Source organism: Pristis pectinata, chromosome 38 (genome assembly GCF_009764475.1).
Source record: "Pristis pectinata isolate sPriPec2 chromosome 38, sPriPec2.1.pri, whole genome shotgun sequence".
Classification (NCBI taxonomy): domain Eukaryota; kingdom Metazoa; phylum Chordata; class Chondrichthyes; order Rhinopristiformes; family Pristidae; genus Pristis; species Pristis pectinata.
The window spans coordinates 3,004,128-3,025,630 of NC_067441.1; the positions used below are offsets into that span (position 1 = coordinate 3,004,128).

General features: G+C 47.3%; 1 protein-coding gene across 2 annotated transcripts; it reads right to left on the reverse strand.

The window, feature by feature from the left end:
- Window positions 1-657: 657 nt before the first annotated feature.
- LOC127587028 (putative transcription factor Ovo-like 1) lies at window positions 658-18,948 on the reverse strand. Of its 2 annotated transcripts, none has more exons than XM_052045162.1 (4): window positions 18,652-18,948; window positions 14,703-14,884; window positions 13,134-13,320; window positions 658-2,968 (listed from the first exon to the last, which is right to left on the reverse strand). In XM_052045162.1, the coding sequence occupies exons 3-4, from the start codon at window positions 13,276-13,278 to the stop codon at window positions 2,694-2,696; spliced, it is 420 nt and encodes a 139-aa protein (XP_051901122.1). In that variant the 5' UTR covers window positions 13,279-13,320; window positions 14,703-14,884; window positions 18,652-18,948; the 3' UTR covers window positions 658-2,693. The 2 variants fall into 2 exon arrangements, with proteins under 2 accessions (XP_051901122.1, XP_051901121.1); XM_052045161.1 differs by having other exon boundaries at window positions 18,542-18,793.
- Between the last annotated feature and the right edge of the window lie 2,555 nt (window positions 18,949-21,503).

A 21,503-nucleotide genomic window follows, 5' to 3' on the forward strand; every position in this document is an offset into this window, starting at 1 on the left:
AGCATCGAAGCAGGCCCTTTGGCCCAACTGGTCCACACCGACAAGATGCCCATCTAAGCTGGTCCCATTTGCCCTCGTTTGGCCCATATCCCCCTAATCCTTCCCTATCCATGTACCTGTCTTTCAAATGTTGTTAATATACCCACCTCAACCACTTCCTCTGGCAGCTCATTCCATATACTGACCACCCTCTAGGTGAAAAAGTTGCCCCTCAGGTTCCTACTAAATCTCTCCCCTCTCACCCATGCCCTCTAGTTCTTGATTTCCCCAACCCTGGGAAAAAGACTGTGTACATTCACTCTGTCTATGCCCCTCATAATTTTATACACCTCTATAATGTCCCTCGGTCTCCTACGTTCCAAAGGAATAAAGTCCTAGCCTACTCAACCTCTCCCTATAACACGGGTCCTTGAGTCCTGGCAGCATCCTCGTAAATCTTCCCTGCTCTCTTTCCAGCTAAATGACGTCTTTCCTATAATAGGGCAACCAAAACTGTACACAATAAAGTTAGGTCCTTATTGTCTAATGTAGATCAAATCTGACCTGCTACACTTCAAGGTCTATTGTTAATTTTTTTTATATATAAAAATAAATTCCACCACCAATAATAATCAAAAAATAGTTTAAAATACATTTAAAACATATATTCCTCAAATTCCAAAACATTTTTCCTGTACACCTTGAATTTATACAGTGCTGTAACAATAGTAAAGTACCATAAGCTGTGCCTGCAGGAGCGCTCTGTCAAAACTACAACATGGATCCACATTATTACTGCAAGGTGGGTTCCAAGGAGGACAGGGTGATGGGGGGGGGGGGGGGGGGCAGGGGAGGGGAATTCAGAGTTCCAGACCCAAGGTCCTCAAAGCATGGTCCCCACTGGTGGAATGATAAAGGTAGAGGCTTAAAGAACTCAGTGGGTCAGGCAGCATCTATGGAGTCAACGTTTCAGGCAGTCCAGATGAAGGGTCTCAACCTGAAACATCACCTGTCCATTTCCCTCCTTAGATGCTGCCTGACCCGCTGAGTTCCTCCAGCTTTTTGTGTGTTGCTCCAGATTCCAGCACCTGCAGTCTCTTGTGTCTCCAGGGTTACAAGAGGCTGGTGGTTAAGGATTGAGGAGGTCTCATAGGGCTGTAGCACCTCAGGTATTTGCATCACACTGACTATCCCCAACTCATGGGGATGGAACATTACGTTATTTCCAAACCCTGCAAGATCAGATGGCTGTTTGGGTTCATTCCCCACCCACCCACCTGCCAAATCAAGACCTAATCCACCCAGTACATTAGCCATTTTTTCATTCTTCACAGCTTTTTTTTTGCTAACCTGTGTTGACCTGTTGCCTGGGACTGTGTGACAGGACAGTGTAGAGGGAGCTTTACTCCATATCTGACCCATAATATCCCTGCCGTGGAAAAGCGTGAGAACGTAGAGAGAGCTTTACTCTGTATCTAACCCATACTGTCCCTGCCCTGAGAGAGTGTGACAGCTCAGTTCAGAGAGCTTTACCCTGTGTCTAACCCATGCCCTGGGAGTGTGTGACGGGAGAGTGTAGAGGGAGCTTCACTCTGTGTCTGACCCTGGGAGTGTGTGACGGGAGAGTGTAGAGGGAGCTTCACTCTGTGTCTGACCCTGGGAGTGTGCGATGGGATGGTGCAGAGGGAGCTTCACTCAGTGTCTAACCTGTGCCCTGGGAGTGCATGATAATACAGTGCAAAGACAGCTTTAATCTGTATCTCAGTCACACTGTCCCTGATTGGAATCTCACCCAGAAACCCCACTGATGTGCCTTTACATTCTGTACCTGTTGATAAGACCCGTTGCACAATGTCCCTGAGCAGGAAGTTTGATACTAAATTTATCTGCGAATCAATTCCAAATATCAGAACAATAAAAGGTCCAGTTAGTTAAGAAATTATACATACTACCCCACAAAATTATTCTTTTCTCCACCTTTTGTCAAGAGAGCAAGAAACTAAATGTTGCTTTTCACAGTTCTCTTCCGAAATAAAAGTGCTTAATGCCACAGATACCAAGCAGCGTCAACCCGACTCCGTTCCCCCAGCAGCCCCATCCCCCCCTCTCTATCCTATCCAAGTCTCCAGAAGCTTAAAGCTGATAGCACCAAGTGTCAGTATCTCCAGGTCCATCGTGACCACGTGCCAACGATTCCTAATGCAAGTTGGCCTCGGGAAGAGAGGACAACTGTGGTCAGTGATGCCTATGAAGTTCACTAGCCTACTTGAGCAGCAGCAGTACAAATGTGCCATTCTGAGTGACCTTCTCTTGTTGCTATGGTGCCAAAGGCTGGGGGTGGATGCGTGGAGAATCCGGAGATAGCTTCGGAGATGTCAATACAATCCTTGCGGTTCTGAAGTGATTGGCAGGACGCATCTTGACCGCGGCTTCAGGACCGGTTCCGGACTGCAGCGTGTTAGAGTCTCAGTGGATAATGTGATCCCTTAGTCTGTCCTGCCTGAGACAATTCCCTCTGGCACCCTCTGCCTCTCTCCACTAGGGTAGAAATTGATGGGAAGCAACTGGCTGAAACACTGCAGTCAATGTGAGTGTACTGGCCAAAGCCAGGTTGTATAACAGTGATGAGGCAGGCCAGGATGGTCCCCAATCCCCCACCAAGCCCACCTCACACCTGCCCCACCCTTGAAGGGGAGGGGAGAGCAGGGATCGCATCAGGAAGACGAGGCGAGACTAGACTGCAGAGCTGCTACCTTCTTGGCATTCTTGCGCAGCGAGGGACTGTCCGGGTGCCTGTCCCTCACGTGGACAAAGTGTCCTTCCTGGCTCTCGGCCGTGAAGCCGCAGTCCTCGCACACGTAGAGCTTGGTCCGCCGCTCCTTGTAGGCGTAGGCCTGATGGATGCCGTGGATCTTCTTCAGGTGGGACTCCAGGGAACAGCGTTGGGTGAAAGCCTTCTCGCACAGCTCGCACTTGTACGGGCGAATCCCTGGTGGGACAAGAACAGACATTAGCCGGCGACGAGCAGAGACTTAAAATGTGCCTCCTTAAACAGTATAGAGGTGGTTGGCACAGTGCGCAGAGCCACTTCATCACAGCTCCAGAGACTTGGGTTCAATCTCAACTTCCAGCTCTGTGTGTGTGTGTGTGTGTGTGTGTGTGTGTGTGTGTGTGTGTGTGTGTGTGGCATTTGCATGTTCTCCCTGTGACCGCGTGGGTTTCCCCTGGGTGTTCTGGTTTCCCAATTAGACTTGCGGGTTAATTGCCCCTAGTGTGTGGGTGAGGGGTAGAATCTGGGAGGAGTTGACGGGAATGTTGGGAGAATAAAGTGTGATTAGGGTAGGAGTGTAGATGGGTGCAGACTTGGTAGGTCAACAGGGTTATTTCTGTGCTGTATCAAGAAAATATCAGAGTAGATTGAACATAGCACAGGAAAAGGCCCTTCGGCCCACAATGTTGTACCGAACTAATTAAACGCCTAACCAAACTAATCCCTTCTGCCTACACAATGTCCATCTCCCTCCGTTCTCTACACATTCATCTGCCTGTCTAAGAGCCTCCTAAACACCTCTATCATATCTGCCTCCACCCCCACCCCTGCCAGTGCATTCCAAGCACCTACTACTATCCATGCAAAAACCTTGCCCTACATGGATGACCAAACACTCCGTATTTCCTTATGGCATTAGAAGGAAGCCATTTGGCCTGTCGAGTCTATGCCAGCTCTCAGTGCAATCCCATTTCTCCATTAATTCTCCCTGTAACTGATTCTCCGCACATTCCCATCAACTTCCCCCCAGATTCTATTGCAGAGAGAATGTGCAAGTTTCACACAGACTGCACTGGAGATCAGGATCATTGGAGCTGTGAGGCAGCAGATCTACAAACCACCCTTTCACAAGACAAGGGAGCAGAAGTAGGCAATTCGGCTTTTCGGCCTTTCATCAAAGGGCGAAGGAAAACAAGACACAAGAGAGACTGCAGATGCTGGAAACCTGGAGAAACACAGTGCTGGAGGAACTCAGTGAGGCAGGCAGCATCTAAGGAGGGAAATGAACAGTTGATGTTTTGGGCTGAGACCCTTCATCAGGACAGGAAAATGAGGTTGTTGAGGGGCCAAATGGCCTATTCCTGATCATATCTTGTACAATCTTTTCAGAAGCATCTTAAAAAGAAGTTTAGGGAGTGGTGGCTTTAAATTGTAGCCCTGCCCAATATCTATAACAATGATGATGGCTGTTTGGGTCTTCAAACTTGCAACCAGAGACAGGTAATGAAATATTGGCCTTTATTTTAATAGAGTCATTTTACTGGAACTGGTTGAATCACACCGACAGTAATGCATACAGTTTTGATCTTTGTGCACTTCTATTGGAGGCAGTGCGGAGGATTTTCACAAGCTTAGGAATTCTGGAGCTTGGGGCCAGGGCATGGCCATCACTGGTGAAGCAATGGAAATTGGGAGACATGCGAGAGGCTGCAATAAAATCTTGGAAAATAGAAGCACAGGTAGGCCATTCAGCCCGATGAAGGCAGGCATGCCGTATGCCTTCACCACCATCCTATCTACTTGTCAGAATCAGATTTATTATCGCTGACATATGGCATGAAGTGTGTTGTTTTGCAGCAGTATAGTGCAATGACATAAAATTACTATAAATTACAAAATAAATAAATAGTGCAAAAAAAAAGAGATAGTGTTTAAGGGTTCATGGACCATTCAGAAATCTGATGGCAGAGGGGAAGAAGCCATTTCTGAATCGTTGAGTGTGGGTCTTCAGGCTCCCGTACCTCCTCCCCGATGGTGGTAATGAGAAGAGGGCATGTCCTGGATGGTGAGGGTACTTAGTGATGGAGCTGCCTTCTTGAAGATGTCCTTGAGTGGGGAGGGTTGTGCCCCTGATGGAGCTGGCCGAGTCTACAACCCTCTGCAGCCTCTTACAATCCTGTGCGTTGGCATTTTCAGGGAGCTATGGACGCACCCCAAGATCTCGCTGTACATTAATGCTCCCAAGGGTCCTGCCAGTTACTGTGCACTTTCCCCTTACATTTGACCTCACACTTGCCTGGATTAAACTTCATCTGCCATTTCTCTGCCCATATTGCCAACTGATCTGTATCCTTTGACAACCATCCTCACTACCCACAACCCTGTCAATTTTTACAAACTTATTAATGAGTCCACCTACATTTTCATCCAAATCATTTACATATATCACAAACAAAAACTCAAATACAGACAGAGTTAAACAGCAAATATTGGATTTATTCATTTTTAAGGATCTGGGCATCACTGGGAGGCCAAAAATCCAACACGTCATTATTTTTAAGTTGCTAATTATTACAAAATTAAATTGCTCCTGTGATGGAATTTGAACTCAGGTCCCTGGCTTACCAGTCCAGTAATTTAACTGCTGTGCCACCAGCTGGAGATGAGGATTAGGGATGAAACGATGGAGTTGATTCTCAAACTGCTGTCAGGGAGAGGGCTGAAGTGATGGGCTGGGAAACGGTGGGGCTGAAGACACAGGCTGCGGACTCCCTCCACGTGTAATGGGGAGAAACTTCAGCTGGTCCTCACCTGGCCTGTCGGACAAACTACGTGGGAACTCAAGAGACAGTGGAGGGATGGAAGGAAATGGTCTGGGTCTTGCCAGCATCCCTGTGGGATTAGACATAGTTTTCAGATCACAAAGTTTGGAGACACAAAGGACTGCAGATGCTGGAATCTGGAACAACACACAGGACGCTGAAGGAACTCAGCGGGTCGGACAGCATCTGTGGAGCGAAATGGACAGTCGACGTTTCAGGTTGAGACCCTTCATCTGGACAGGATGTTTGAGGTGACTTGTTTTAGCCTCTGGGTTGGAGGGCATGTGAAAAAAAGTTGGCCACCAAACAGGGCAAGGCAGCAAGCGAGCGGGGGGGGGGGGGGGGCTGCACAGCCCCCAGGTTCCCCCCCCCAAGTCACTTACTTGGAAGTTGGTTGCTATTCATTCATTGTCACTGCATCCAAGTCCTGAGCAGTGCAGGAGCACCTTCACCAGAAAGGAGTGTACCACTTCAAGGACAGGGCTCACCACCACCTTCTCAAGGGGCAATTAGCAATGGCCAATAAATGTGAGACCTTGCCAGTAACCCCAAAAAATAATTAGAAACATAGAAAACCTACAGCACAATTCAGGCCCTTCAGCCCACAAAGCTGTGCCGAACATGTCCCTACTTTAGAAATTACTAGGCTTACCCATAGCCCTCTATTTTTCTCAGCTCCATGTACCTATCCAAAAGTCTCTTAAAAGACCCTATCGTATCCGCCTCCACCACTGTTGCTGGCAGCCCATTCCACGCACTCACCACTCTGAGTAAAAAAACTTACCCCTGACATCTCTCCTATATCTACTCCCCAGCACCTTAAACCTGTGTCCTCTTGTGGCCGCCATTTCAGCCCTGGGAAAAAGCCTCTGACTATCCACACGATCAATGCCTCTCATCTTATATACCTCTATCAGGTCCCCCCTCATCCTCCATCGCTCCAAGGAGAAAAGGCAGAGTTCCCTCAACCTGCTTTCATAAGGTATGCTCCCCAATCCAGGCAGCATCCTTGTAAATCTCCTCTGCACCCTTTCTATGGCTTCCACATCCTTCCTGTAGTGAGGCGACCAGAACTGAGCACAGTAAGGAAAATGGCCTTGATAGTGGAGCAACGCACTAACTGCTGGAGGAACTCAGTGGGGCAGGCAGCATCCATGGAGGGAAATGGACAGTTGACATTTCGGGTCGAGACCCTTCACCTGCACTGGCACCCACAGTCTCTGTGGCCTGCATTGTGCTGCCCTCTACTGGTTTGCACAGAGGAACAAAGAGAGGCCATTCAGCCCTTCAAGCCCAATCTAGCCCCCCTTGGCAGATTCGCATCTCTCCATCAACTTGCATCATTTCTGTGACATTTAATCCCTTGACCCAACTGGAAATTTATCCATCTTGAGGTTTCCCCATTGACTCCCAGAATCAATGGCATTTGGGAAGGGGCAAAGAGAGAATCCCGTATTTCCAAGATGCTCCCTGACATTATCCCTGGTCCAGCTTTCTGTGTTTTGTGGGTCTGTTTTCTGAATAAACCCCATCCACCAGAGGAAAGACATCATTAAACTGGAAAGAGTGCAGAGAAGATTTCCGAGGGTGCTGCCAGACTGGAGGGCCTGAGTTATAGGGAGAGGTCGGGCAGGCTAGGACTTTATTCCTTGGAACATAAGAGACTGAGGGGTGACCTTATAGAGGTGTATAAACTCATGAGGGGTATAGATAGGGTGAACCCACAGTCTTTTTCTCAGGGAAGGGAAGCTAAAAACTAGAGGGCATAGGTTTAAGGTAGGAGGTGAAATTCTCCATGCAGAAGTTGGTGTGTACATGGAATGAGCTGCTAGAGGAAAAGTAAATTGGTTTATTATTTTTACAGGTACCAAGATACAATGAAAAACTTGTCTTGCATACCGTCCATACAGATCAATTCGTTACAGTGCATTGAGGCAGTACAAGGTAAAAACAATAAAAATAACAGAATAAAGTGTTACAGCTACAGAGAAAGTTCAGTGCAGGCAGACAATAAGGTGCAAGGGCCATGACGAGGTAGATTGTGAGGTCAAGAGTCCATCTTATCATACTAGGGAACCATTCAATAGTCTTAGAAGCTGTTCATGAGCCTGGTGGTACGTGCTTTCAGGCTTTTGTACCTTCTGCCCGATGGGAAGGGGGAGAAGAGAGAATGTCCAGGGTAGGAGGGGTCTTTGATTATGCTGGCTGCTTTACCAAGGCAGCGAGAAGTGTAGACAGAGTGAAAAGCGGTTTGGGCAGGTAAAATAATATTTAAAAAAGACACTTGGACGGATACATGGATAAGAGGGGTTGAGAGGGAAATAGGCCAAATGGGACTAGTCTGATGGGCACCTTGGTCAGCATGGACCAGTTGGGCTGAAGGGCTTGTTTCTGTGCTGTATTGCTCGATGACATCACTGGGCATTATTACTGACATAGCTAACTGCAAGAGCAAGTCAGAAGCTGGGTATCTGATGGAAAGTCACACACAAGAACATAAGGAATGGTGCCTCAGGATTTGAGGACATTGAACGTTGTACCAATGTATAAAAAGGGAGGAAGTTTAACTGTAGTGGTAGGGAGGTTATTGCAATCAATTCTAGGAGATGGTAGAATCTTGGGGGTGGGGTGGAGTTGAGGACAATTAAAAAAGATAGGATTAATGTCAGATTAGTGTGAATGGGTGGGTGATGGTCAGACCTGCAGTGAGCAGTAGGGACAGTTTCCATGCTGCATCACTCCAAGAAAGCTCACCAGCACCTCGACTTCCTCAGGAGGCTAAAGAAGTTCAGTTTGTCCCCTTTGACTCTCACCAACTTTTACCGATGCACCATAGAAATCATCCTATCCAGATGTATCACGGCTTGGTACAGCAACTGCTCTGCCCAGGACCGCAAGAAACTGCAGAGAGTTGTGGATACAGCCCAGCGCATCACAGACACCAGCCTCCCCTCCTTAGACTCTGTCTTTACCTCTCGCTGCCTTGGTGAAGCAGCCAGCATAATCAAAGACCCCACCCACCCGGGTCATTCTCTCTTCTCTCCTCTTCCATCAGGTGGAAGATACAGGAGCCTGAGGGCACGTACCACCAGACTTAAGGACTGCTTCTACCCCACGATGATAAGACTATTGAATGGTTCCCTTATACAATGAGATGGACTATGACCTCACGATCTACCTTGCTGTGACCTTGCACCTTATTGCACTGCACTTCCTCTGTAGCTGTGACACTTTACTCTGTACTGTTATTGTTTTTACCTGTACTACATCAATGCACTCTGTACTAACTCAATATAACTGCACTGTGTAATGAATTGACCTGTACAATCGGTATGCAAGACAAGTTTTTCACTGTACCTTGGTACAAGTGACAATGATAAACCAATACCAATCTATGGTGTAAACCTTAATTTAAGAAAGACACACATTAGAAACGGCCAACATTTAATTTATTAAGGGAAGATCATGTCCAACTAACCTGATTGAATTTCCTCAGGTACATAGAAGTGTCAGTGAGGTTGGTGCCTTTGATGGAGTCTCCACAGATTTTAGTAAAGGTCCTTGGCAAGGACCCATGCTGACTGGCAGGAGAAAGCTGAAGTCCATGGGACCCAAAGGAGAGCACCAAATAACGTACAAGCTCATGAGGGGCATAGACAGGGTGAACACACATAGCAACCCCACCCTGGGGAAAAAGACTAAAAGCAAGATCAGAGGCGAGAGATTTAAAAGGGACATCAGGAGCAGCTTCTTCACACAAAGGGTGGTGCGTATTTGGAACCAGCTGGCAGAAATAGTGGTTGAGGCGGGCACATCAGCAACATTTAAAAGCCATCCAGATAAGTACACGGATAGGAGGGGTTTAAGAGGGCTTTGGGCACTACAGACAGCATGGAGGAGTTGAGCTGAAGGGAGGCTGGACAAATTTGTGTTGTTTTCTCAGGAACAGCAGAGGTTGAAGGGAGACCTGATGATAGAAGTGTATAAGATTATGAGAGGCATAGACAGAGTAGACAGCCAACACCTTTTTCCCCCAGGGTCAAGGTGTTTAATAATAGAGGGCATGCATTTAAGATTTAGGAGTTTAATTATTTCAGCACAATATTGTGCGCCAAAGGGCCTGTTCCTGTACTGTTCTATGTTGTACAAGTTCATAAGTGGGGTCAGATAGAGTAACTAGGAAGTACCTATTTCCTTTAGAAGAGAGGCTATGATCCAGAGGCATAGACTCTGTCATTGGTGGATGGACTAGGAGAGAGATGAGGGAAGATTTTCACCACCCTGAGGGCGTAGGAGGTTTGGAACTTACCGCCTAAAAGGTCAACGAAGGCAGTAAACCTCCCATATTTCATCTGTACTTGGATGTGTAATGAAACAGCCTCATACCCTCAGGACTACTGACCCATTGCTGGGGAGGGAGGATTGGGATGGGGAATTCTCTCTTGACCAGGCCAGACACAATGGGATGAATGGCCAGCTTTCATCCCATTGATGAAGGGAACCGACTGTGGACTTCAGGAAGGGGAAGTCAGGAGAACACACACCAGCCCTCATTGAGGGCTCAGCGGTGGAAAGGGTGAGCAGCTTCAAGTTCCTGTGTGTCAACATCTGAGGAACTATCCTGGGCCCAACACATTGATGCAATCACAAAGGCGGCACACCAGCAGCTCTACTTTGTTAGGAGTTTGAGGAGTTTTGATACATCGCCGAAGACTCTTGCAAATTTCTACAGATGTACAGTGGAGAGCATTCTGACTGGTTGCATCACTGCCTGGTACAGAGGCTCCAATGCACAGGATCGCAAGAGGTTGCAGAACGTTGTAGACTCAGCCAGCTCCATCACGGGCACAATCCTCCCCACCATCGAAGACATCTTCAAGAGATGGTGTCTCAAGGTGGCAGCATCCACCACTAAGGACCCTCACCACCCAGGACATGCCCTCTTCTCATTACCACCATCGGGGAGGATGTACAGGAGCATGAAGACCCACACTCAGCGATTCAGGAACAGCTTCTTCCCCTCCACCATCAGATTTCTGAACAGTCCATGAACACTACCTCGTTATTCCTTTTTTTTGCACTATTTATTTTGTAATTTATAGTCATTTTTAATGTCTTTGCACTGTACTGATGCCACAAAAGAATAAATTTGACGTCACACAAGTCGGTGATAATAAATCTGGTTCTGAACTGAAATTTTTCCATGACAAGGAATGTACAAACTTAGTAGCAGGAGTCGGCCACTCAGCCCATCAAGCCTGGTCTGCCATCTAATAAGATCTGATTGTAACCATAACTCTACATTCCTACCTACCCCGATAACCTTTCACCCCCTTGCTTATTAATGACCTATCTACATCTGTTAAAGCTGGTTAAGAACTCTGCTTGCATTGCCCTTGGTGGAAGGGTAACCCCCCACCCCCATCTGGTTCCAGCTGCCATACGCCTCTCCCCTAATGGCTCTCATTCTCACCTCTTTCCCTTATCAGAGTCCAACACTGGCTTTGTGTTCCTGCTTATCTCCTTCAGCAGCTCTCTCCAATCTTCACCCTCCATTCCTCCACCCCCCCCCCCTTCGTCCACCTCCATCTATCATCCACCTGCCAGTCTCCCAACTCCAGCCCCGCTCACCTCCCTGATCTGCCTGTCGTCTTACACCCTTCCTCAACCCACCAAATCGCCTCAGAATCCTTTCTCGCAGCTCCCCTTCTCTCCTTTACACCGGCCACCTCCCCTCTCAGTCCTGATGCAGGGTTTCAACCCGAAACATCAACAATTCCTTCCCCCCACCACACAGATGCTGCTCGACCCGCCGAGTTCCTCCAGCGGACATCTTTTTCGCTCCAGATTCCAGTGTCTGTGGTCTCTAGTGTGTTAAATGGGTCATTTAATTTTAAACAGCACCCTCCTAGTTCTATTATTTTCCCCCTTTCAATTGATGAATCCAACACAGGCTTCTTGGCGGTCACTCTGGAACGATAGTTCTCAATTCTCTCTCACATTCGGAAAAATACTCTCCACATCTATCCTATTGCAATCCTTCAGGATATCACTTCTCAACTCAAGTCCCCCTCTCAGTCTCCTAAACTCCAGCAGATACAAGCCTAGTCCGACCTCTTGTGAGACAAACAACCCATTCCTGGTATCAGTCTTGTAACCTTCCCTGAATCGCTTCCAATGCATTGACAAGTTTCTTCAAATAAGACTAGTACCGTACACATTCTCTGCATTAGGATAATCAATTCAAGCCAGCAATGATCCTCTCTATCACCCATTAATAAATTAAAAACCCATTAACTTTATTCAAATAAAACACCTCGATTAGATCTGCCCAGTACCACAAGAAACTGCAGAAAGTTGTTAAAACAGCTCAGCACTTCACAGAAGCCAGTCTCCCCTCCATGGACTGCCTCAGTAAAGCAGCCAGCATATTCAGAGTCTCCACTCACCTCGGACATTCTCTCTTCTCCCTCTTCCCATCGGGCAGAAGATACAAAAGCCTGAAAGCACGTACCACAGGCTCAAGGACAGCTTCTACCCCGCTGTTCTGAATGGTACCTTAGATGGACTCTTGACCGCACAATCTAGCCTTTCACCTTATTGTCTGCCTGCAATGCACTCTCTGTAATACTTCATTCTGTTATTGCTTTTCCCTTGTACTACCTCGATGTACTGATGTGAGGAAATGATCTGTATGGATGGCATGCAAAACAACGTTTTTCCACTGTACCTCGGTACACGTGACAATAATGAACCAATTTACCCTGCATCTTCTGAGAGAGTTTAGATAGGCAGTTGAACATGCAGGGAATGGAGGGATGTGGATCATGTGCAGGCAGAAGAGATTTAGTTTAATTTGGCATCGTGTTTGGCACAGATATCGTGGGCCGAACACAATGCCACACACCACCAGGTTCAAGAACAGTTACTTCCCTTCAACCATTCAGTTCTTGAAACAACCGGCACAGCACTAATCACTACAGTTTAGGAACACTACGACCATCTTGCACTTAAAATGGACTTTTTCCTAATTACATTCTTTCTTGTAAAAACAGTCTAATTTATGTTTTTCTTGTGAATGCTACTTGTATGGTGCTCTGTGCCTGTGACGCTGCTGCAAGTAAGTTTTTCATTGCACCTGTGCACACATGGACTTGTGCATGTGACAATAAACTTGACTTTGACTATAGAAATATAGAAAACCTACAGCACAATTCAGGCCCTTCAGCCCACAAAGCTGTGCCAAATATGTTCCTACCTTAGAAATTACTAGGCTTACCCATAGCCCTCTATTTTACTCAGCTCCATGTACCTATCCCTCCCCCCTTTCAATTGATGAATCCAAGACAGACTTCTTGGCGGTCATTCTGTAACGAGCATGATTTGCTTTTGCCTCGGCTGATGAGGCGAATGTGGAACCACTGGCTCTGCCACAGGAGGGAACGGAAGGTCTCCCTGATGCCCAGTACCCTGAACAGAACAGCTTTGCGTCAGGAGAAGCAAACATTCCCCCAGACCGACTGAAAGAGGAATTCAAACGGAGTGCACCCTCCTCCTGTTACCTGTGTGCGTACGGACGTGCCTCTTGAGGTCGAACGTGTCGTTGAAGCCTTTCCCGCAGAAGGTGCACAGGTGCCGCTTCACCACATTGTGGCACTTCATGTGGCGGTTGAGCATGCGCTGGAACTGGAATGTCTTCTGGCACATGTGACAGGCATAACTCTCGGCCGCACACTCTCCGATGGTCACCTGTGAACCCACACGAGGTCAGAAACGTTCAACCCTCTCCCACCCAGGACCCGTCAGACCCCTAGTTCAGGTTGCCCCTGAATAGAGGAGGCAGTGAAGGGGCGGTCACGTAGGGGTGCGTCAAGAGTCATACATTAATCAAAGCAGGAGAGGACAGAAATGTTTCACGCAGGTTTTTACAACTGTGTTAGATGGCTGCTGCTGGAACTGGGTGTTAACCTCTGAATCAAGGGCTAAATCATCATCATGTGATTGTGGGATCTTGGTGTGCACCAATAAGAAATCACATTTTCTTCCCGTCATCGGTAGTATCTGCAGGAGGCGCTGCCTCAAGACAACATCCAAAGATCCCCAACCAGCTTCTGGCAGCTCCCATCAGGCAGGAGGTACAGAAGCCTGAAGTCCCACACCACCAGGTTCAGGAACAGCGACTTCCCTTCAACCATTCGGTTCTTGAACCAAGCAGCACAACCCTAATCACTACCTCAGCAACACTATGATCACCTTGCACTTAAACGGATTTGATTTTTTTTCTAATAGCATTCTCTCTTGTAAAAAAAATTAAACATAAATTTTAGTTATTTTTTTTCTTCTGAACACTGCTTCTGCTGTAAGTTTTTCATTGCACCTGTGCACACATGTACTTGTGCATCTGACAATAAACTTGACTTCGTATTGGTTTCGTTATAGAAAGTCAAATGTTAAATTTTTTTTTAAGCTGCAAATACTGGAAATCTGGAATATAAAAGAAAGTTCTGGAAGTAATTAACAGGTCTGTTCTGACCTGAGACATCAACTCTGTTTCTCTTTCCACAGATGCTGCCTGACCTGCTGGGTCTTTGCAGCACTTTTTTTTTAATATCTCATTTATGAGGGCAATGAGACATTCCATGTCAGGTCAAGTTTGTTGTCAGATGCACAAGTCCATGTGTGCACAGGTGCAATGAAAAACTTACTTGGAGCAGCATCACAGGCACATAGCATCAGATAAGCAACATTCACAAGAAAAACAAATTGTACACAATTTTTTTAAACAAGAAAGAACACAATTAGAACAAAACAAGAGTCCACTTTAGTGCAAAGTGATCAAGGTGGTCATAGTGTTGCTGTACTGAGGTAGTGATTAGGGTTGTGCTGGTTAGTTCAAGAACCAAATGGTTGAAGGGAAGTTACTGTTCCTGAACCTGGTGGTGTGGGACTTCAGGCTTCTGTACCTCCTGCCCGATGGGAGCTGCGAGAAGGTGGCACAGCCCGGATGGTGGGGATCTTTGATGACGGACGTTGCTACCAATGGTGGGGAGGGATGTGCCCGTGATGTACTGGGCCGAGTCTACTCTGGATTCTTGAAAGACATTGCAGCTTTTGTCTCTCAGTTGATCTACCTTAATCTTGGAGCGTACGAATCCTTGCTGGGCACTCTGGTTGATCCCATTTTCAATGTCCTGCGCAGACGTGCTCGAGTCTGTGTCATAAGGCGACTCCTTCTCTGTGCTATCATCTGCGGTCAGACATAGGGGAGCCTCACAGATTTCTGACCTTTGGCAGTGAATCACATCCAGTGGATCTAAAGAGGAGATCATAAGACCATAAGATACAGGAGCAGAATTAGGCCATTCGGCCCATCGAGTCTGCTCCACCATTCAATCATGGCTGATTCTTTTTTTCCCCCTCAAACCCATTCTCCCCATAACACTTAACCCCCTTACCAATCAAGAACCTATGAATTTCTGCCTTAAACACACCCAATGACTTGGCCTCCACAGCCATCTGTGGCCATGAATTCCACAGATTCACCACCTTCTGGCGGAAGAAATTCCTCCTCATTTCAGTTCTAAAGGGACATCCCTTCATTCTGAGGCTGTGCCCTCAGATCCTGGACCCTCCCACTGATGGAAATATCCTCTCCACGTCCGCTCTATCCAGGCCTTTCAGTATCCGGTAGGTTGCAATGAGATTCTTCACCCCCCCCCCCCCACCCATCTTTTTGAACTCCATCGAATACAGGCCCAGAGACATCAAACACTCATGTTAACCCTTTCATTCCTGGGATCATTCTGTGAACATCCTCTGGACCTTCTCCAGGGCCAGCACATCTTTCCTTAGATACAGGTCCCAAAATTGCTCCAGAGTCATTCAGCACAGCAAACAGGCCCTTCAGCCCACCACGTTCATTCCAACCTCCAAGTACCCACCTTCACTTGACCAGAACTTGGTCTGTACCTACTACCTTGTTCGTTCAGATGCCTCTTCAATGTTGAGAAAGTCTCTGATTCCATCACCCCCTTCAGGCAGTGCGTTCCAGATTCCAACCCCTCTCTGGCTGGAATAAGTCTTCCTCAGATCCCTTCTGAAGCTCTTCCTCTTCACCTTACACCCATGCCCTCTGGTCTTAGTCACCTCTACCACAGGGAAGGGTTCCTTGGCTATTATCTGTGCCTCAACAAATAACAAGTTCCTACCTTGGAAAGGGTTCTAGGACGTGGGACTCGTACTCAACCTTGACCAATGACCATTAGGTAATGAAACATCTCAAAAGCACCTCATTTTCCATCTTGGAACCTTGCAGCCTAACGGCATGAACATTGAATTCTCCCACTTTAAGTAATCCCCACCACCCCCCTTCCCCACACCGCCCCCCCCCACCACACTTCTTCTGTTCTTCCCTTTCCCAGCCTCTTTTTCTACCTTTCTCTCCTTACCTTTGACCCATCCCCCGGTGGATCTGCTCTCCCCTCCTCCCCCACAGCTGCCCATCACCATCTCTTACCTGCATTTACCTATCACCACCCTGTGCCCATCCCGCCTCCCCTCTTTTGTCCACCTATCACTGCTCTGCTTTTCCATCCTATATATTGGGCTTCCCCTTTTCCTATCTTCAGTCCTGAAGAAGGGTCCTGACCCGAAACATTGACCGCCTGCTTTTCTCCACAGATGCTGCCTGGCCTGCTGAGTTCCTCCAGCATCATCGTGTTTTTCATCTCAAAACGGTCTATTCATTAACCAACTATTCATTAATCAAAAGGCACATTATTTTTTATTTTCCTTTTGTACTAACTCGATCTACTTATGTATGGAATGATCTGTCAGGGTTGCACAGAAACAAAAGCCTTTCACCATATCTCAGTACTTTGGTTGGCCAGGTAAGGTCTTTATTTCTTGGAACGTAGGAGAATGAGGGGCGACCTTATAGAAGTGTTTAAAATTATGAGAGGCATAAGGTGGATGGGAACAGTCTTTTCCCCAGAGTAGGGGAGTCCAAAACTAGAGGGCATAGGTTTAGGGTGAGAGGGGAAAGATTTTAAAGGGACCTGAGGGGCAACTTTTTCCACACAGAGCGTGGTGAGTATATGGAACGAGCTGCCAGAGGAAATGGATGAGGCAGGTTCAACAGGATCATTTCAGAAGCACTCGGATAGGTAATGGAGGGATATGGGCCCAATGCAGGAAATTGGGACTAGCTGGGTGGGCACCGTGGTCAGCATGGACTGGTTGGGCCGAAGGGCCTGTATCTGAGCTCTGACATTAATCTATTATATCAGACAGAAGAGGAGAGAGGGAGAGGTCAGAGAGCAGTACAGCACGGATACAGGCCCTTTGGCCCAGCCAGTCCATGCTGACCACAGTGCACACCCAGATAGTCCCAATTCCCTGCATTGGGCCCATATCCCTCCAAGCCCCACCCCTCCATGTACCTATCTGAGTGCTTCTTAAGTGATCCTGTTGAACCTGCCTCACCCACTTCCTCTGGCAGCTCGTTCCATATACTCCCCACCTCTGCGTGAAAAAGTTGCCCCTCAGGTCCCTTTAAAATCTTTCCCCTCTCACCCTAAACCTATGCCCCCCTAGTTTTGGACTCCCCTACCCTGGGGAAAAGACTTCCCGTCCACCTTATTCTATGCCTCTCATAATTTTAAACACTTCTTTTAGATCGCCCCTCATTCTCCTACATTCCAGGGAATAAAGACCCAACCTGGCCAAGCTCTCCCTATGACTCAGGCCCTCCAGTCCTGGCAACATCCTCGTAAATTTCCTCTGCACTCTTTCCAGTTTAACCACGTCTTTCCTGTAACAGGGTGACCAAAACCGTACATAGTGCTCCCGAGTGCAGCCTCACCAACGACTGCAACATAATGTCCCAACTCCTTATAGTCAGTGCCCTGACTGATGAAGGCCAGAGTTCAGGGAGGGAATTTCTGAGCGGAGGGGGTGGGGGGGGGGGGTCATAAGCAACATGGAAGGTGGTGGTTGAGCGATGGAAAATGATCAAGAGGCTATAATTGGAGGGGAACGGAGACCTTGGAGCGTTGGTGGGGAAGAGGAGGAGGAGGGGGGGGGGAGGGGGTGATGGCAAGGACAGGAGAGATGGAGGGAATCTGAAAGAAGAAAGCGGATGAATAAATATCCCGTGATTGCTAACTTGCGCGAGTAAATCATAACACGTTACAGACAAGTCTAAACTCTTTGAACACCATACACAGCCTGAAACTTAGACAAGTCATTTCCCAGGCATGTCAAGTGCCGAATAGAACGGACGTTAACTCAAACTTCCCTCACATGTTCTTTTCCAAATTACACCGAGTTAATTAATTTTAAACAATATCCTTGACCAGCCCTATTACCGTTATGTTTTTTTTAAATCTCACCACCTTCCCCCACCTTTCGAACCGCACCCTTTTCTTCCACCGGTGTGGGCTGTCCCACTTAAGTCTTAAAACTACATTTCCCGGGAGGGAGGGCTCCCAATTATAACAATTTAAATTACAACCTCGCTTTTACAGACGGATTTACGACCCCGCTTCGAAAACATTTCTCAACACGTCCGATTACAATTGCGGTGAGCGGAAAAAACAGGCGCCTGTAACTCGCTCGAAAAAAAGTTTCGCTGCGAGATCCAAACTTTTTTTGAAAGTTGTTAGAATTTGTTTCCCTGAAACTTACGACGCAAAACCACACATTGCGAGCATCCCTCGCGTTAATCCGGAATCAAACACCCTTAGAGAGGTGGGAAGTTGCCGAAAATATTTTCTGTTTACCTTATCCAACAGCTGTCAAAGAGTAAAATCGCCAGTAGGATCAGTAGAAGTTGTAGTTTTGAATCTCAACCAACAGCGAGTCAATTTATCTAGTGGTGCCATCTCGCTGGGGCAACTTAGTGCTCGGGAACACTTAAATAAAACCTTGTAATTTATATTTGGCGGAAGAAAAACGTCAAAGAACTTACGCGGAATATAAATATCCGCTCGCATTTCGTCCGGCATTTCGCTCCAGCTCCGGTGTCTGGCGATAGTGCTGCGGGTTTTCACCAAGAACGCTCTGGGCATGTTGTCCTACCTGCACTAAGTCCGGATCCGCACAGGTTCAAGTCTCTCGCAGCCAGAGGCGGAGAGCAGACTAAATAAAACTCTCCTGGAGTTTTCCCGGTCTCTTTCTTGCCGAAGTTTTTCCCCTCTCTCTCCGCTTTGCTCTTTCTCCACCTTTCCCTCTTCACCCACCTCCCCCTCTCTCTCCTCCGCCTTTCCCCCACCCTGAAAGCGGAAGAACAAACTTCTATACTCTCTTTCTCTCTCCCCCTCCCTCGCCTCTTCTCAGCTGAGGGGAGAAATCGCCTCCAGACCTCCCATTGACAGGCACAGAGAGCGCTGAAGAATCAGTTCTACCTCCCCAGAGGTAATAAAGTGAAACTCACGGCCCTTGGGATTGACGCATGCGCTCACAAATAACGGTGGAATCTCTCTGGATCACACCTGTCTGCATTCCGCTTACAAAACATCAGCCACATCGGTCCCCACCTCTTCCCCAATCATTTCATCACAGTATCGAGACCAAATAAAAAAGAAATTGCTGTGGGATTCATCACTGCAGCACCAACTCCCAGAAAAGTGGAGCATCTAGAATTTGCAATAGCGCCTTGTTGGATGTTCCAAACAGATCAGGTACTTGTGTAGTGTTTAAGTGCAGGGAAGTCATACCCTGTGAGTGGGTTTATCATGAAATAACTTTTAACCATTTCATCGCCAGATTATTTTCACCTAGGCTGCTCAAATGCGTCAAAGCAACTCGTGCTTCCTCCTTGAACAATCCATCCGTGAGGCATTTGTGGGGCTGTTAATAGGGCCCATCACCTCAGTGCCCTCCGTTGGCAGGGCCCTAGATGGTGGTCCTTGCCCACAGATCCTCTGTGGTGGCTGCACTGAGCTTCAGTACATCCCTCTGCTCCTTGGAATGTGCTAGTTGGCAGTTAGTTAACAGACATTTTCCTACACTGGAAGATCAGCAAGGTTCGGGCAGCATCTTCCTCCAAGTTGATCATCTTCCAGCAGCAGATCTCGATCCCCATTGCTAGAAAAGATACAGAGGGTTGAAAGCCCAGATGACCAGACTCAAGAACAGCTTCTTCCCCACTGCTGTCAGACTCCTGAACCAATCACCTCTTTCACATCCCCTTCCCGGTGGGTGCTCAAACCCTTAATCCTATCCCTTCCGTTACTGTCACTTTAGCATTTCTTTTTGCACCACCTGGGTGTGCACTACTGTACTTTGCACCATTCAAAGTCAAGTTTATTGTCACATGCACAAGTACACGTATGTACTGAGGTGCAGAGAAAAACTGTTTTGCATGCCATCCATACAGATCATTTCATCACAACAGTACATTGAGGGAAAAGCACTAACAGAATGCAGAATAGAGTGTTACAGAGGAAGCGCAGTGCAGGCAGGCAATAAGGTGCAAGGGCTATGACGAGGGAAGAGGTCAAGAGTCCATCTTATCGTACAAGAGTCTTATAACAGCGGGATCGAAGCTGTCCTTGAGCCTGGTGGTATGTGCTTTCAGGCTTTTGTATCTTCTGTTCGATAGGAGGGGTAAGTAGAGAGCACATATACGCAGTGAAAAACTTACTTGCAGAGCATCACAGGCACATAGCATCAGAGATACAGCATTCACAAGAAAAAACATAAATTAAACATAATTTTTTGTAGTGGTTAGCATAACGCTATTACAGTGCCAGCTACCTGGGTTCAATTCCGGCTACTGTCTGTAAGGAGTTTGTACATTCTCCCCGTGTCTGTGTGGGTTTCCCACATTCCAAAAAACAAAATCGTATGGGTTAGGAAGTTGCGGTCGTGCTATGTTGGTGCCAGAAGCGTGGTGACACTTGCGGGCTGCCCCTCGAACACTCTACGCAAAAGATGCATTTCACTGGGTGTTTTGATGTACATGTGACTAATAAAGAAATCTTATCCTATTAGAGCAAAAAAAATCATAGTAATTTTAGTGTAAAGTGATCAAAGTGGTCATGGTGTTGCTAAACTGTAGTGATTAGGGTTGTGCCGGTTGGTTCAAGAACTGAATGGTTGAAGGGAAGTAACTGTTCCTGAACCTGGTGGTGTGGGACTTCAGGCTTCTGTACCGATGGGAGCTGTGAGAAGATGGCACGGCCTGGATGGTGGGGGATCTTTGATGATAGACGTTGCCTTCTTGAGGCAGCACCTCCCGTAGATACTCCTGATGGTGGGGAGGGATGTGCCCGTGATGTATTGCGTGGTTTTTGCACTCATATATATAGGTCTATTTATTATTACTGTTTACTCTGTGAGGTTCACACGTGCAAGGAGTTTCATTTCACCCTGGTCTAATCTGAATCTGAACCCACCAGTGGTGTCTCTGCCATCAGCTGCCTGGGCTCTGAATTCTGGCATTCCCTCAACTTCTCTCCCCCTTTCAGACTCTCCTTAAAACTCCTGTCATTAACTGGGTGCAGTTTTGGTATTATGTACAGTTTTGGTTTCCCTGTTATAGGAAAGATGTTATTAAACTAGAATGAGTGCAGAAAAGATTTACCAGGATGTTGCCTGGACTTGGGGGCCTGAGTTACAAGGAGAGGTTGTGTAGACTAGGACTTTATTCCCTGAAATGTAGGAGATTGAAGGGTGACCTGATAGAGGTGTATAAGATCATGAGGGGCATAGACTGGGTGAAAGCACACAGTCTTTTCCCAGGGAGGGGGTGAGAGAGCATAGGTTTAAGATCAGAGGTGAGAGATTTAAAGGGACATCAGGGGCAGATTCTTCACGCAAACGGTGGTGCGTATTTGGAACGAGCTGCTGGAAATAGTGGCTGAGGTGGGCACATTAGCAACATTTAAAAACCATCTAGATAAGTCCACAGATGGGAGGGGTTTAGA

What these genes read in the sequence shown, in the direction of transcription:
- LOC127587028 (XM_052045161.1), bottom strand. Translation starts at nt 18,641, where the DNA reads ATGCCCAGAGCGTTCTTGGTGAAAACCCGCAGCACTATCGCCAGACAC. An exon ending in AGCGGATATTTATATTCCGC is followed by an intron (nt 14,885 to 18,541) that starts GTAAGTTCTTTG and finishes TCTCCTCTTTAG; the next exon opens with ATCCACTGGATGTGATTCAC. An exon ending in TCGTACGCTCCAAGATTAAG is followed by an intron (nt 13,321 to 14,702) that starts GTAGATCAACTG and finishes GTGGGTTCACAG; the next exon opens with GTGACCATCGGAGAGTGTGC.